At 40.8% G+C, this 16,770-nt stretch overlaps 1 protein-coding gene across 4 annotated transcripts in view; it reads left to right on the top strand.

Moving 5' to 3' along the window:
- The window catches only part of LOC119851053 (Y+L amino acid transporter 2-like), a 31,552-nt gene extending 21,113 nt beyond the window's left edge, over window positions 1-10,439 (top strand). For all 4 annotated transcript variants that reach the window (XM_043507639.1, XM_038390241.2, XM_043507638.1 and 1 more), the window contains 4 exons: window positions 451-547; window positions 6,002-6,151; window positions 8,667-8,850; window positions 9,927-10,439. In XM_043507639.1, the coding sequence (XP_043363574.1) occupies window positions 451-547; window positions 6,002-6,151; window positions 8,667-8,850; window positions 9,927-10,018 (523 nt within the window). In that variant the 3' untranslated portion in view covers window positions 10,019-10,439. The remainder of the gene's footprint in view (window positions 1-450; window positions 548-6,001; window positions 6,152-8,666; window positions 8,851-9,926) is intronic.
- Window positions 10,440-16,770: the final 6,331 nt, after the last annotated feature.

Here is a 16,770-nt window from a genome sequence, read left to right as displayed (position 1 = left end):
ACATTATAGGAGCAATAGCATTCAATATATTTCAGGCTACAGGAAGTTCTTTCAATGAAATGTGCAATGTTTCTACTATAAACCTGTGGTTGCATTGAAGTATGATTGTCAGTAGTACAGATTTTATTATAGAAACTCTCAAGCGAAGGGCTACTTAAAATGGGGCAAGTGCAGTCTTCTGATTACCTAGCAGTCTGATCTACATTTGTCACATTAAGTCAAATAATTTCTTAATGATGGAGGCGTTTTTGTGCCCTGGCATGTACATTAGCACTGTCCCATTATTCAGTGAAAGGCAAAAGTGGACAAAAGAATGGTATTACAACAGAAAAGCATTTTTCTCCATAAATGTTTACAACAACAAAAAATAAGATGATTGGTTCTGCCTTTGTGGAAAAGCAGAAGGACTCTGCTTGGCTAATTAGACTTTTTTCTCTCCTTTTGTGTTAGGCTTTTTTATGTTGGAGCCAGAGAAGGACACCTTCCTGACAGTTTGAGTTTGATTCATATAAAGTGTTTCACACCAATCCCTGCTCTTTTCTTTAATGTAAGTAACAGTACTTCCCCACTTCTTCCCTCACTATTTTAGGAATCTGCAAAATGGTAAAGTATTTAGAATCCCCTATACACCCAATTTCTCCAGGCCTGTCTGCACTGGGGAAGTTTTCCCAAAATGGCTAGTTGAACTAAATTGTTTTTTAAAACAGTTGAAACCACACGGCCTGATTCTCATTTACACTAAGGCCACCCGGGTAAAGTGATCTTAGTGTGAATGAGAATTAGGCCTGGAGGGCAGGGTTAATTAGCCCAAACTAGTTATAAAATCATCTGTAGGGGTTTATCTGAATCAGTTTTAAAATAGTTTGAATTTTTGTTGCACTATCACCAGTTTATACAAGATTTAACATTAATTAGTCTGTGTATTCTGATCGAGGTTAGAAAAAAGAGAAGATTTAAAATGCATAACAACATAGAGAGCAGTTGTTCTAGAGCTGCACCACAGAGCTTACATCTGTGCAACTGCAGCGCTGCTAATGCAGATGCTCTATGACGACAGGAGGGAGCTCTCCCATTGACTTAGTTACTCCAGGCCCCGCAAACGTCGGTAACTATGTTGGCGAGTGAAACTCTCCCGCCGACATTGCGCTGTCCACACCGGCGCTTAGGTTGGTGTAACTTCCACTACTCAGGGAGGTGGCTTATTCACACTCTTGACAAAACTAATATGGACATAAGCTGTAGTACGTACATAGGCTAAAATCTTTGTGTGGATTTGCATATTCACAAAGCCACATACTGAAATTCTCAGGTGAATACCACACACTAAAAAGAGAATTAGTTTAGTTAGCCTTGGGTAAGAGGAAGATTGACTCACAATGAAATGCTACCAGCTTCCCAGTGAAGAATGTTTTATGTAGTCATGGGCTAAAGTATATAAGAATTTTAAAACAATATATACACACATTTGTCACAGCCCTTAAAATTGGGTTCCTAAAGCTAGACTTTTACATCCATATTTACTTTGTTCTTCTCTAATTGCACAAAGGAATCTTCTTTGTGATGGGCACTTGTAGATATTTTTAAAATCTTATTTAGAAATTAAAATGAGATGTTATGGTGCGAGATTGACATTTCATTGTAAGTGAGATTGTGGGACACAGGGACAAGGAGCTGTAAGATACAAAATTAGAACAAATGATTGCAAGTATTAATCCAGAAATCAAATAAATTAAAGTGAAGGAGGAAAATCCAATATAATGCATTTATTGTTGCTTATTAAAGTATTCATTTCATTTGGTGAAATTCTATAGCTTGTCTTATGCAGATGATCAAAGTGCCTTTTTGCCTTAATGTAGGAATCTAGAAATGAGTCATTTGAGTCTGAATATTCCCAATAGTGGGAATTACACTTTTATCAGTAGGAAGGGTTTGTTCTCTTAACATGTGAACATAATTCCCATTTTTCAGAATAGACGTTTTCTGTGTTTTTTGAGGGAAGAATGCACTCCTTCATTTGTGCTCTTTAATAAATCAGTGGTTAAGATTCAGAGATTTTAGGGCTCATTCACATCTGGACTCAGTTGTGCAGTCTTTTGGGCTAAATACCATAACTCTCATTGAAGTCCAATTGTTTGCAGAAAGCTCAAAAAGAGGAGCATTCTAGTACAAGGAAGAGAATCTTCGCTTAATTGTTCTCAGTTCACAGAAGTACAAGATACTATACAGTGTTTGTTTGAAGGCAGATATTTAAAAGTTAAAATTGTTGTATTGTGTTGTCCGGTGGACTTGAGCCCAAGAATGTGAGCTAGGAGTTCCTCAGTTCTAATTATGGCTCTGATATTGACTTCTCTTCTAGCTCTGGGCAAATCACTTGATCATCTCAGCCTCAGTTTCCTCATCTGTAAAGTAGGAAAACAATACATATTTGCCTACCTTACCAGAGAGATGTGAAGACTGACTAATATTTGTAAAGTGCTTTGAATACAAAATAATTATATAAATATTGGTGATGTTATTATTGTTACTATTAAACTTAACTCATGTCGTAACTCCCATTAACTTCAGTGGGGCAGGATCAAGCCCTAGATAAGTAAAGTACATTAGAAAAAATTAGTAAAGTTTGAAAATTTGACAAATCTAGCAGTCCAAAGAAAAAAAGAAAGAAAGAATGAGTGATGATGACGTTGAACTCTGTGTTCAGTAGCCACCCAGAGGACTGACTAAGTTTTTTCATAAAGGTTGCCTTACAGTTTACTTGAACAATTCAGTGACAAAGCTCCTGGGGTACACTTCAAGCCCAGACTATTCCTCAGAGAAGCATTCATGAAGGGGAGCAAGGGGCATGACAGAAAGATACTGTAGGAAGTTGTAGTTTTGCTCATGTGACTATAGGCCTGCCTGGGTAGCCTATTTTAATATGCTCTTAAAATATATCCAGGGCCAGTAGCACTGACTATTACTGAGGTTGCCTAATGCTCCCGATTATGATGCTCTGTTTAGTATTGCTTATAACTTTGCCAAAATTTAACCACTTGGGCTGAAATTTTACATGCCAGATGTCTGCCTCAGGCATCAATATTTTGGAAAATTTCCACCAAAACAGTCTAGCAACTTCTGAGAATGAGGCTAGGGAATGATAATGTTTTGCCCAATTTAAAAAATCCTGGTGATTTTTAAATTTTTTTTATTTTGAACAGCTCTAGTGCCCACATGCTTTGGAGTAATTATCTGAAATTTGGAAGAGCAGTGAGTGGCCTTGGTGTCAGGGATGTGCCTTTTGCTGACCTTATGAAAATCTGCCCAAATTTGGCCAAGAGATAAGCCTTTTCAGAGTCTCCATTAACACATGCTTAGGAGAGACTTCTTCAGTTTTTAGCAGCTAAAATCTCTGAAAATTCAGTATTCACTGTGCATGTTCCATCACTTCACAGCTCTTACTGTTGATCAAATTGACTGTCACCGTTGAGCAATTGACCATGCTTCCACCAGCCCATAGCAATAGGGATGAAGCAGAACTTTCCTGTTAGTGGCTGCTCCCAGATGTTCTGGGCTGGGGCTGGGCTGGGCACTAGAACAGAGAGCAGGGAGTGTCTCTCTCCCTCGCTCGTAGGATACATCTACACAGGGATAAAAGACCCACGACATGGCTGTGGCTGTCCTGGGTCAGCGGACTTGGGCTTGTAGGACTCAGACTGTGGGGCTAAAAAAAAAAATTGCTGTGTAGACGATCAGTGTCAGTCTGAAGCCCAAGCTCCAGTACCTCCACTCTTGCAGCCCAAGGCCAAGTGTCTTTTATTCCTGTGTAGACATAGCCTCAATGACACCCCCACCCCTTCAAACTGTTGGCACCCAGGCAGAATGGAGGTGGAAGTCTCTGGACTCAAATGCAGAGAGGACAAGAGGTGGGCCTGGGAGCAGGGCAGGTGTGGGGAAGGAATAGATTGGATAAGGAGACTCATGAGACTGGGACTGGAGGGCAGAGGAGGGGAGAGGAAAGAGGGAAGAGAAAATAGGATTAGCTGGGCCAGGAAACTTGGACTGTGAACCAGTGGGGTGGGGAGGCTGGGAATGATTGGGAGCCAAGGAGAGACTGGGACGAGAAGCCTGAGGAGTGGAGACTGGGACTGGATAGGCAAAGAGAAGGATCCAGAGACAAGGACTGGCACAGGTACAGATTGGAGGGGCTGGGGAAACAGGAGTCAAGCTTGGCAGTGTGGGGGAGGGAAGGCAGAAGGCTCTGTGACCGCTAGAGCACACTCCCTTCCATCACCTAGAATGGAACTCAAGATTTCTTAGTCTCACCATTCCTCTGCTGTCAGCTATCTGTAAAATCCAATGGCAAAGTGGATGTCTAATCCATAGGAGCCAACTTTTCCCATTGCCGGTGGAAGCTCGCGCCTCTCCCCGCCCTTGGCCCTACTCCAACTCCGCCCCTGCCCTGCCCCTATTGGAATCCTACCCCAAATCCCCACCCTGGCCCTGCCTCTTTCCCAAGTGCATCGCATTCCCTCTCCTCCCCCTTCCCTCCCAGCACTTGCCACCACGAAACAGCTGTTTTGCGGTGGGAAGCGCTGGGAGCTAGGGGAAGAAGCGGCATGCTTAGAGGAGGAGGTGGAAGTGAGCTGGGGTGGGGCAGGGAGCTGCCGGTGGATGCAGAGCACCCACCAATTTTTCCCCGGGGATGCTCCAGCCCCGGAGCACCCACAGAGTTGGCACCTATGGTCTCATCCCCCTCTAGTGCTGGTCTACAGAGAAGATGACAAACTACTATTGCTACCTGTTACTCTGCTAGTTCAAGGGGCAGAGGTCTGTGAAGTGGGTCCAAAGGTTCCAATGTGGCTGATGAACCCTGTGGATGTCAGTATGATGCCACATGATGGAATTTTTTTTCAGTTTGCTTCTTTAAAAAATGAGGAAATTACACATAAAGTTTATCAAAAGAACATTATTAAGGTTGCATAGTCAAGTACTCAAAAGCTAGGACAAACCAGAAAAACTGGCTGTGCCCCTTTGTATGCATTATGAAACAGTCTTTAATTGCATGATCACATACTATTTTTAACTACTGGACCCTACCTAATTCAGTGCCCACAATGGATCTGCTCTGGGAATAGATCAGGGCTGTGTTCTGAATGAGGTTGTTGTTTGTTGGGTCCTTGCCTAATTTAGAAGTTGGAAGGGGAGTCATGAATGAGCCAGGGAATTTCAGAAAGAGAAAGGATGGCCTCATCGTTAAGGCAGCTGAATGTCACCCTGGAGAACTGGATTCTGTCCCTGCCTCTCTCAGATATTCCGCTGTGATGCTAGGCAAGTCTCTAGACCATACTTTTCACAGGTGGTCACTAATTATCTGTTCTTCTTTTTCTGGGTTCCTGACTTGAGACACTGGATCAGATTTGCAGGAGTGTTGAGCACTCACTGATGCAACTAAAGTCAATGAGAGCCGTGCTTTATATAGAGCACTATATAATGTTCAGAACTCTGACAACACAGGTTCTAGCTGTATCAAGTTAGATACCACATAGGTGGAAATTTTTGACCCGTAGTCCCTCTATGCCTCAGTTTCCCATATGTAAAATGGGGATATGACCCCCTCACCTCATGTGGGTGTTGTGATGATAAACTAATGTTTGTGAAGCACTCAGATACTATGTTAATGAGCACCATAGACAAGCCCATGAGGAAATCAATGGTTCTGTCTTCAGAGCAGGATTTGACTGGTGTGAGGTAAATAAGGTATGGGGCCACACATTGAGCAGTGAGGAGAAAACAAAATACAGAACAGCTGCTCATTCCCTGAGCACTGTCCACCAGTGCACTTATAGATTTCTTAGCGGTTCTGAGAACACAGCTCCCAGTGATTTCATTTGGAACTTAAGAGTCTAGCACCACTAAAAATCAGGCCTTTGATATATAGTAATTAGTATATAGTATGTTTTTGTTTCATAAGAAAACTATTTTGTTACTTAAAAAAGCTTCCCCCCCCCTTTTATGTCTGTAGGGTTTCATGACTTTGCTCTACCTCCTTGTGGAAGATGTCTTTCTCCTCATTAATTACTACAGCTTCAACTACTGGCTGTATGTTGGACTGTCTATTGCAGGATTAATATACCTGAGACATACTCAGCCTGATAGGCCACGGCCTATTAAAGTAAGTACATTACAGAAGGAAATAAAACATAATATACAGTCAATGAATCTGTTTGTATATACATTACAGTATTGGTACAGAGGATATGTCAGCACTTTCCTTATATGCTACTCTTTTAGCCACAAAAGTCCTTTTAACATACATTGTCACAAGTTAAGAAGCAAATTGCATTCCAGCTTTCAGAAGGATATCTATTATGGCATTTTTGCTATATACAGTATAAAAATTGACATTTATTGGTTTTGTGACTCATTTTTGCATCTGTTCAACTTAAAACCCTTAACTTAACAACTTAAAATTTGTTTTTAAAATGAAATTGCCTGGGCTCCTTAGTCCATCGTGTATAAGCTGGATAGGCCCTTATTTTTGTTTAGGAATTTTTTCTCACAGTGGATCTCTACATTGCCATAGTTATAGCCAGGGTGCCTAGGGCTCTGACACAGTTCGATATTCAGGTTGGATTATACCTCTCATAGTTAGGGAAATTCTGAGCTGCCAGACAATAGTTCCACCTCTTCTTCTTTTGTAGGACTAGTACTTTACTTACTTCCTCTTCCCTTCTTCCATATATATTTTGCCATCCAAGACACATATGGTAGTGGGGGAGTGAGTTTATTAATGTTACTTGGGTCCTCCAGGAAATGGTATCCTGTACACTCTTCAAGTACAGAGGAGTGTTACCCAGTAACATTCAGTCAGACAAATGAATATAGAATACAAATTAATACCCCTTCACGAGCTTTTTCAAAGACTTTTTTATTTTTGACTCTGTCTTGTCACGGTCTCCTGCACCATCCTTACCAGCATCAGTTTTTGTCTGTGTGTTATTAAAAAGCGCAATGTTTTGATTCCTATCCAGCATCTACCACAAAAATAGAACTCCTGTGTACAATCAGCATTGAAGTACATTCTCTAAAGCTAGTCAACTTTCTAATTCTCCAAAGCTAGTTAATTTTTTTAATGTCAAGTTTGAAAAGATCTTTCATTCAAATTTTGAATGTAAAAAAACAAAACAAAAAACTCCATATCACAACAAGCAACAGGGGAAACTTTTGCTCAAACTTTTTCCTGTTTTTTGACCAGCCAGCTCTGCTTTCTGTTGGACATCAAACCGACAAAACACAAGCTGCTCATGGGTCTGCTGCAGCCCACAACTTTTGAAGTTGTAAAAATGAACTATTGGATTCCACACTTTACCAGATGCAGCCCTGCTTGACAACAAATAGCCTTGATAAAACTTACTGTCTTCACACTTAATTTACAAACTCTCCAGCTAATAGGCAGAAGAGAGGAGAGAGAGTGAAATCCTGACCATATTCAAATCAATGGGAATTTTGCCATAGACTTCAGTACATCCAAGATTGCATGCAGAGAGTTTATCTAAACTGACTGTGGGTGCAAATTTATGAATTTCTGTTACTCTTTGCCTGCTTAGCTGACCTCATATTTTTGCATGGAATTTTGTGCACTCATAGTGCATTGTTTTCCTCAATTTACATTTTACTTACATAAAAATAATATTTATACAAAACCTCTCTCTCTGTCTTATACATTACAGCTAGCTCTTAAAATGTCATGTTGTGAAAGGCTGTTCTTGATAACAGTGGCAAGGTATCAAAGTGTGGTTCTACTTTGAGAAATGAATCTGTAAAAACGTTTATTATGGGCTTTCCTATTTGTTTTCCAGTTATTTCCATATCAGATTTGCTGATTTTACAAGCAAAATGATGTGTTTCTAACTGTCAACTCTGCAAACTCAGCTAGACTCTTGAAAGTCAAACTGGGTTCATTCAAGTTCTGACATACAAATGATAAAAATTCTGCACTCAAAGCTTAGAGAAAAAATTCCCTACATGGTAGCACTCAGCTTCAGTGCTCTGCTCTTACTGCATTTGTGGATCTCTCATAAATATCAATTGGAGCTGCGTTTGTGCTGTCCTGAAAACAGGATGGACAGATACAGACACACACATGTATTTACACCTGGGGGGCATGGGTGATCCCCCAATTCTCCTCCAGCCTCTTCAAGTCATTTATAATGTCCTTCCCCCCACTTTGTAGTATATGAAGGGTCCTCAAGTTAAACCAAAAAAGAGGCAAAAGAAAGGTCCTTCCAACTGAAAGGAAAGGTGGCCTGTCTCTCAGCCCATCTTTCTAGATTCAGCTCTTTGGGCTTGGCCTATTAACAGGTCTATTGTCTTTTATTAGGATCTAATTCCAGCCCCTCCTCTTGGGGTATCTTGCTTCACAGCTGGTCGATACAGCTTTAGGGGCAGTGTCTCCCTCTTGGCTGATGTGTCTCTGTTGTCAGTAGTCTCTGAGGTGAAGCAACCCACCTCTTCTTCACCACTCCTTCCTGTAGCAGCTTTCCCGTTTTTTAGCTTCTCTCACTCTTCCAGGCAGAGCAAGCCTTACAGGCAAGCCTCATTAGCGTTTCAGTGTGTAAGGCCTCACATTTTTCAACCGTATGTTTCATTGCTTCTTTTAATTCATGTTGATCTTTTTGTATCTGCAGCTCAGCCTCTTCTTTCCTGTAGTATACTGTTTATGTTCCATTTTCCTGGTCATGGTTCCTCTCTACAGCAATACAATCCATGCTCTCATTGGAATTGGCATAGCCCTCTCTGGAATTCCTGCATATTATTTGGGAGTCTATTTACCATCTGAAAAGAAACCTAAATGTCTTCAGTGGCTCTCTGGTAAGCAATGTAGGTTTACATTAGTATGTGAATATGTACATCTCTACGTGCAGGCACCTGTAAATATAAATTGTGAGAACCTTGTCAGAAAACATAAAAAAAATCTTAGCTATTTTTTCTGGATTTTTGTAAAATTTGTTCCCTCAGAGATTTTTAATATATATCACATAACATGTCTAGGAAGTTTTGCTGAGTTTCTTATATGTTTTAGCGGAAAAAATAACCTGAACCATGCAACTTTACAGAATTTTCCTTCATGTAGATACAATAAAAATATTACAATACATTAATTATAAATCATTATGGAGGAATAATTTATGTTGGCTCAGACAAAAGTCCTCCTCGTGTTGAAGACAGAAGAAAAGCTCTGTGTAGGCTCAAAAGCTTGTGTCTCTCACCAACAGAAGTTGGTCCAACAAGATATTACCTCACCCACCTTGTCTCTCTAAAGACTAAACTCATTCATTTTTGGTCTCCTGGAGGGCTGAAAGTACCACATCACTGTATTGTTTCACTGACTGACCAATTAGTATAGCATCTGAGTTAGAGGAGACCACCTTTTTTGGTACCCAGTTAAAATGTGAATTCTGCTATAATGATGGATATTTGAGATTGGTAAGGAGCTAACATTTGCATTGGGGAAAAGATTGGTGGTCCTGTAGGGCTGTACATATACTTATTTCTGGGTGCTCTCTTCCAGGAACAATTGAAAAAGTGGTTGTGTGTGTGTGGAAAGTAGTGGCTGCAGAGGATTATGCATATCTCTGCTACTGATTCACAGACTAGTCTTGAAAGGCTCAATCCTGAGCTCCTTGTTCAGTTTGATCCCAGCTCTTACAAATTTCCATTAAATTCAGTGAAGGGCTGATTAAAAAGTAAGAATTTCAAAGTTGGGCTTTGATGTCTCTGTGAATGATTTACCCATTGGAAATATGGATTTAATCCCCTTCACAGAGGTATTGCAAAGCTTAACTAATGTTTGCAAAGTGCTTTGAGATCCTTGGACACAAAGTTTATAAAAGATCAAAGTTCTATTGTAACTTTGTCTCATCTATGTGGTTTTTTTTATTTTGCAGCCACAACAACAAAATACGTTCAGATGTTGTTCTACTGTTGTCTGACAGACTTGGACACTCAAGTGGATCAGACAGAAGCTAAAGCCAGATAAGGTTGTCTGGACATTTCCATACTTGAAGCATTTTTAGTGTCTGAAATTCTTTGTGTAGGGTTGGTTACACAAAAGCACCAACAATTACACTGTGCATCAGTTTGATGTTAATTATTTTTGTGCTTATTTTTAGCCCCTTCACTGCCAAGGGTATTTACCAATCCCTGTTCAAAAGGATTTTTTTCTAACTTTGTTTATTAATGCTGATGATTAGCTGATGATTATGAAGTGCTTTGAAAATATAAAGCATTGTATGAATAAACACATCATATTACATAAGTGTTAGTTTTTGTAAGCCTTTTGGAATAAATCTATCCAGTGCAAAGCAGAAGCTTGAGAAATAAAAAGACAAATGAAAAAATATAATGCAAATCAGACACTTACTAGATTTACATTTCTAAAGCTGAGGTGGGAGAAGAAAGTCACAATATAAATTTAAGAATTGTATTGCAGTTAGAAAGTTTGTTTCTCAGCAAAAAAGTTTAAGTAGGCAGGCAACCATTTTCAAAGTATAAATGCAATGCTAGAACAAAAAAAACCTAATCCATGTTCCCCAAGTAGATCCCAGCAGACACATTTAATTCAGTTACAAGTAGAACACAAGGGAAGTGGACTATCTGAAAAATAAAAGCTCTGTGCTATACCTTGTGTGAGGACATGCAACAATTGTCATCTTTTTGCAGTAAAGGCATTTCAGGTGACAAATTAGTTCACATAGTTGTTGTCACAGGTATGCTAGATCTCTTGCAGATCATCTTGCTGTGGAATAGGATAAAAAGACTGCAAGTTCCACTTCAGTATATGCACATTCAGGGGTAAGCACATCACTTTTCTATAATGTGCCTGTGTCACCTACAAACATCAAAAATTGTAGCCTCATAAACCATAGTAGATATGCTGATTGACTTTCATATAGGAAGGAACTAAGCATCTATCTCCTGAAAACATAGAAGAGAAAATAAACATCCTGAAAGAAATATCTGAGAATTAGGCCCCAGAGGTGATTCCTCTAGCCTTTCTTGATATACACTATACTTTGTCATCCTGTAGGATGTATTACACTTACTTTTCATAATGCTATTGGAATATATATAATATTCTGTCTGTAGCTTCATTATCAGTATTCCTTTCAGTAGCTCCAATTAATCTAAGACATCTGATCCTAAACTGATCTCTGTAGCTTTTAGCTTGGGTGGTACAACATTATCCTTCATTATCGCCTGCTTGGAGAGAGCTGTTGGGGGAGGGAGAATAGGATTGTAATGGGGTGGGGTTACTCACAGCAGGTGCCACCTCTTTGTGACTGCCCTGGGGGATCAGCTTTCACCCCACCTGGCATCCTCTTCTGTCATCATTTGCATATCCTGCCATCTCTTTCTCCCTGCAATGCAGGATGCTCTCTCTTCCTGTCTTGGCCCTCCAGCCATGTCACTATAGTCCTTTCCCCCTTCCAGGGATGAAAGACCCACTGGATGACAGTTCTAAGCAGCCTTCTGCTCCAGTGCCTGGGTTGGGCCACTTCCCCAGTGGCTAGGGTGATCAGATAGCAAGTGTGAAAAATTAGGATGGGGGTGGAGGGTAATAGGCACCTATATAAGAAAGGGCAAGACTTTGGCTGCTGATTGTAGGGTCTCTGGAAACCAGAATAGTGGGAGGGCCCAGGTTCCCCTACCAGTCACTAGTAGGGTGATCACATGTCCCGGTTTTATAGGGACAGTCCCGATATTTGGGGCTTTTTCTTATATAGGTGCCTATTACCACCCAACTCCTTGTCCCAATTTTTCACACTTGCTATCTAGTCACAGTCCCAAACTCTGTGACTGTTTCCCTGGGCTGCTCCTACTTCACCTCTACCAGGCTCTGGGTATGCCTTTCCCTTGGGGTTTCTATTCTACCTCTGGTTATCTCCTTTCCCTTTCTACAGCTAGACAGTGACTGCAGGCTCCCTAACTGCAGCCCCCCTCTCCTGGCTTTATCATAGCCCCACCTGTTCTTTCTTAGCTGGGCTCTATTCCTAGTCAAGGGTTGATTATCCAGCCTAATTCCCTTCAGGCTTGGCCGATCAAATTAATTGGCCTCCTTCTGAGCCTCATTAATCCTTTCAATGCTGGTGTGGTATGAACACCCAGTCACACAGCCTCCCCCTCAGGACTGCTTCCTTTGGGGGTATAGATGCTTTCTCCCCTTTGCTGTTTGTCAGCCCCCTTCAGCAACTCTGGGGTCCACCTCAGGAAGGTGAACTTGCCTTCAGTGAAGATATCCTCTGCACATAATAGTTCATTGTCCTTCTTTCCCAGTTTCTTCACTCTTTCAAATTCTTACACTCCTCTTGTATTGGGGCAACTATTAACTACAGTCACTCACACTCCCCTTGTATCAGGGTCATGCTCATATTCTCCACCAAAATTGTAACTGAGCTTACTCACCACAGGTGGCGCCTCCTTGTGCCTGCCATGGGGATCAACTCTTGCCTGGTCTGGCACCCTCTTCTGTCAGTTGTTCCCATGCCCTGCCGCCTCTCTCCCCCTGTGACTCAGGGTGCTCTCTCTCTTGGTGACTTGGCCCTCTGGCCAGGTTGCTATAGCCCTTCTGGGGGATCAAAGTCCCACTGGATGACTGTCCTAGGCAGTCTTCTGTGTCACTTCCCCAGTGGCTGGCAGGGGAACCCAGATCCGCCCACTACTCTGTGTTCCAGCCCAGGGACCCTACTATCAGCAGCTATGGTTTGCACAGGGCCAAACCTTGCTGCTGTTTCCCTTGGCTTCTTCTACTTTGCCTCTATAAGGCTCTTTGCCTCTATCAAGCTCTTGCTCTATCCTCCTCTGGATATGCCCTTCTATCAGGGCCAGGACCTTAGGGCTTCTATTCTCCCCCTGTTTTCCTCCTTTCTCTAAGGCCAGAGAGTGACTGCAGGCTGCCTCACTGCAGCCTGCTTCCCACTTTTTTTCTTTTTTCTTTTTTATGGTGAAGTAGACTTAACTGTATATTCTATAGTACCACCAACTATTCTTCCTCAATACTTACTGGTTTATATCCTCTCACTCTGCCTTGTGTCTTTCAGGTAATGCAATAGCGCTTTTAATAATACTCCATTTCCCAGATGTTTTTACTAAATAACAATGTAATTTTTTTTACCTTAAGATGTTTGAATTGCTCAGAAAGCTTTTCCCTTTCTTTATCAAAGCCCTTACATACCATAAAAGGTGATCAATTGTTTTTTCCACCTTACGGAGTGCACGTAGTCCATCTTTGTGTCTATTTATTTGACAAAGATTTGTGTTTAAACCACAATGGTCAGTTAGTACTCTAAACAAAAAAACTTCACTAGTCCTACCCAGACTCTGAAATATGTCATAATCCTCAACTTTAGGTCACAATTCAAAAACATCTTCTTCCTCTTTTTTCATTAATCCAAATTTTTTCCCCATTCCTCTTTTAAATGTTTCTGTACTAGGCTTTTGAATTCCTGTTTACTCAAGGGTATTTCTATGTCAATCCCTCCATTTCTTTCATCATTTTTAGCTGCTTTGTCTGCCATTTCATTCACAGTTGTCCCCAAATGTGCTGGGATCCAAGCTAATGCATATATCCCAACCTGTACTAATTCTTATTAGAAATATAATTTCATTGATTAAATTACTTTTACATTCTGAGACACCATTTATCACCACCAGGCCTGACACTGAACTGAAAAAATAACTACTGTTGCTGGGCATACATCCCAGATCCAATTCAGTGCTAGCATTATTGCTACTAGTTTGGCTGTCATGATACCTATATAGTCAGATATTCTTTTAGATGTACTAATTCCCTATTTTAGTATATGATGTGTGACAGGGTCGGGCCAGATGGCTACAGGAGAGTGATAAGACAGCTATATTAGTCCCAGGTTAAGCAGGTCCCTTTTCCATGGATACGGTAACAGGGGCAGTTCCAGAACAATCAGAAACTTGCTGGAACCAGTTAAGGCAGGCTAATTAGGACACCTGGAGCCAATTAAGAAGCTGCTAGAATCAACTAAGACAGGCAGGCTTGGTTAAATCAGGGAACTTGGTTTAAAAAGGACCTCACTTCAGTCAGTGTGGGGTGTGCAAGGAGCTGAGAGTGGGAGAGCATATTGCTGGAGGACTGAGGAGAACAAATGCTATCTGGCATGAAGAGGAAGGTCCTGTGGTGAGGCTACAGAAGGTGTTGGGAAGAGGCCATGGGGAAGTAGCCCAGAGAGTTGTAGCTATCACACAAGTGTTACACAAAACACTGTAGACAGCTGTGATCCACAGGGCCCTGGGCTGGAATCCAGAGTAGAGGGTAGGCCCAGGTTCCACCCATCCCCTCAACTCCCTATTGGATAGAGGAGGAGTTGACCTGGACTGTGGGTCCCACCAGAGGGGAAGGTCCCTGGTTTGTCCCCCAACCCACTAGGTGGACTGCAGGGATTGTTCTACTTCCTTTTCCCCATGCTGGCCAGTGATGAAGTTAGCTGAGTGAATGGCTGGTTTGAGCCACTAGCAAAAGTGGCCAAACTGAGGGCTGCCGTGAATCTATGAAGTGAGCAAATCTGCCAATAAGCATAGGACCCACCAAGGCAGAGGAGGAACCTTGTCCCAGATGGTATGCACTCCCTACTCTTCCTGATTTTTTTTTTCTTTTCTGCACCCCACTGTATGTATTTGACAAAACCAACTTCACTTGCCATTTATATACTGGATCATTTTTAATACCTACTGTATCTTTTTTTACCCTCATGTTTATATAATAAATCTAAATCCATGTTTGGCCATGCAACTTTCCATCCATAACTAATTTTCCCACGACTAAAAGTTTTGACTTTGTTCAGCTTTTCCTTGTCTTTCAACTCTTGCATCCACACTTTAACTCAAATGGCATGTGGAGTTCCAACATCATGGTGCTATAGTTCTCTTATCTAATTCCCAACAATCCTCATATATATGTATGTTTGATACTTTCATCACTATAGTTCCCATTAATTTTGTCCCAGAAAGCTAGATCCAATACTATCCAGTTCATAGTGTAAGTGGCATGTCACTAAAAGCTATCTGTAGCACATATAGGTGTTGTAATAAATGCACCACACAGAAGCCATAGCACCTGGGCTTGTATTAAATCTCTTTTCTGTAAGTTCTGATTTTGATGCTGACCCAAAAGCATGGCAGCTATCATCAACAATTGGTTCTGATTACCACCAACAGTGTTTTCTTATCCACCCCGCAATTAGTCATACAAAGACTTAACAGGTAAATCATTCCTGTACATTTGTCTGTAACATAGCTTTTATGCTCTTTCCAGAGTAATTTAATACCCGATATTATCTCTAAGAATTCGAACCTTTTAACCATATTTATTTACTGTATTCTCCATACGGACACAGTTTACATTCCTTTGTAACTTTCCTTTTTGTAAAGCTCAATCCTTTGGTTTTAGCGGTGGAGAATTTGAAACTCCATGCATTTCCTCAGTCAGAGGTCTCCGATAATGCTTTGTTGATTCTCTTTCCTGCCACCTCAGTATTCCTGCTCCGAACCCACAGAGCACAATCATCTGTGAATAGAGTGGCACCTCCCCCAGCACTTATGTGTTTTGGGAGATCATTTATCATAATAGTAAATAAGGTTGGGCTGATAACACTTCTCTGTGGTGTACCATTTTTAATATTATATATATTCAACATAACTTTCCCAACTCTGACCTGCATGGTCCTTTACTCAAAAATTCTCTAATACACCCATACATTCTTCCCCTGATGCTAGTGCCCCTACTTCGTACAATAAGCCTTTTCTCCATGGCATGGCATGGCAAGGCATATGCCTTTTCAATATCTGGAAAGACAGCTATCATGAAACCCTTGTGTCATACTTTTTTGTATTTCAGCTTCTAATTTAGCAATGTGATACATGGTGCATCTTCCTCTCCTAAAACCACTGCGCACCTTATCTATAATGCCACTGTTTTCCAAATAGGCAGCCAATCTTTCATTCACCCTTCTGTCCATAATTTTACCAGATAGGATGTAAGCGGCAATTGGTCTATAGGCATCCACTTTTGTGGATAGTTTGCTTAGTTTTCATATTGGAATTACTACTGCATGTTTCCATCCTCCCAGTATCATTCCTTTCTCCCATATAATTGGTTCCAAGATAGCACTCAAAGTGCTTTCAGAGAGATATTTGAAAATTATCTTACATAATTAGATCATGACTCTTCAGTGAATTGTCTTTTAATCTGGAGGAAAACTTCACTTTGGTTTTCATCATTACTCATCCCTTGGAAAGTTTCTGCTAAAACTTTTTTTCTCATTAGCAGAACTTCTAACTATGTTGTCACTCCCCATAAGACCTGGGATGTGGCAACTCTCAGTCTGAATTCCATTCATTGTAATTTGTCTGTATACTTCTGATGTCTTGGTATCTTTGTTTATCTACCCACAGTACTTCCTTCAGCACTCTTTCTTTGCTTTTTTTAATAATTGTTTGTACTATTGCCTTACTACTTGTATACTTCATTAGATCTTCACTATTCATTGTATTTTTGTTGGGTTTTTTTAATAGGCTTTTTCCTTCCTTTAAATGCCATTTTGCACTTCTTGTTCCACCTGGAAATGAGTTTGAGGTTTTGGGATATTTCAATATCCTAGATATGGCTAGAGTATCAGTGGCTATTAATCCGTTTATTATATTACCATTAAATTGTCTATGACATCACTCACAAATTCAGTACATTTACATGTAAACAGC

This window comes from Dermochelys coriacea, chromosome 2 (genome assembly GCF_009764565.3).
Source record: "Dermochelys coriacea isolate rDerCor1 chromosome 2, rDerCor1.pri.v4, whole genome shotgun sequence".
Lineage (NCBI taxonomy): Eukaryota > Metazoa > Chordata > Testudines > Dermochelyidae > Dermochelys > Dermochelys coriacea.
The sequence above is the reverse complement of the archived record's forward strand: the minus strand, read 5'-3'. Positions and strand labels throughout refer to the sequence as shown.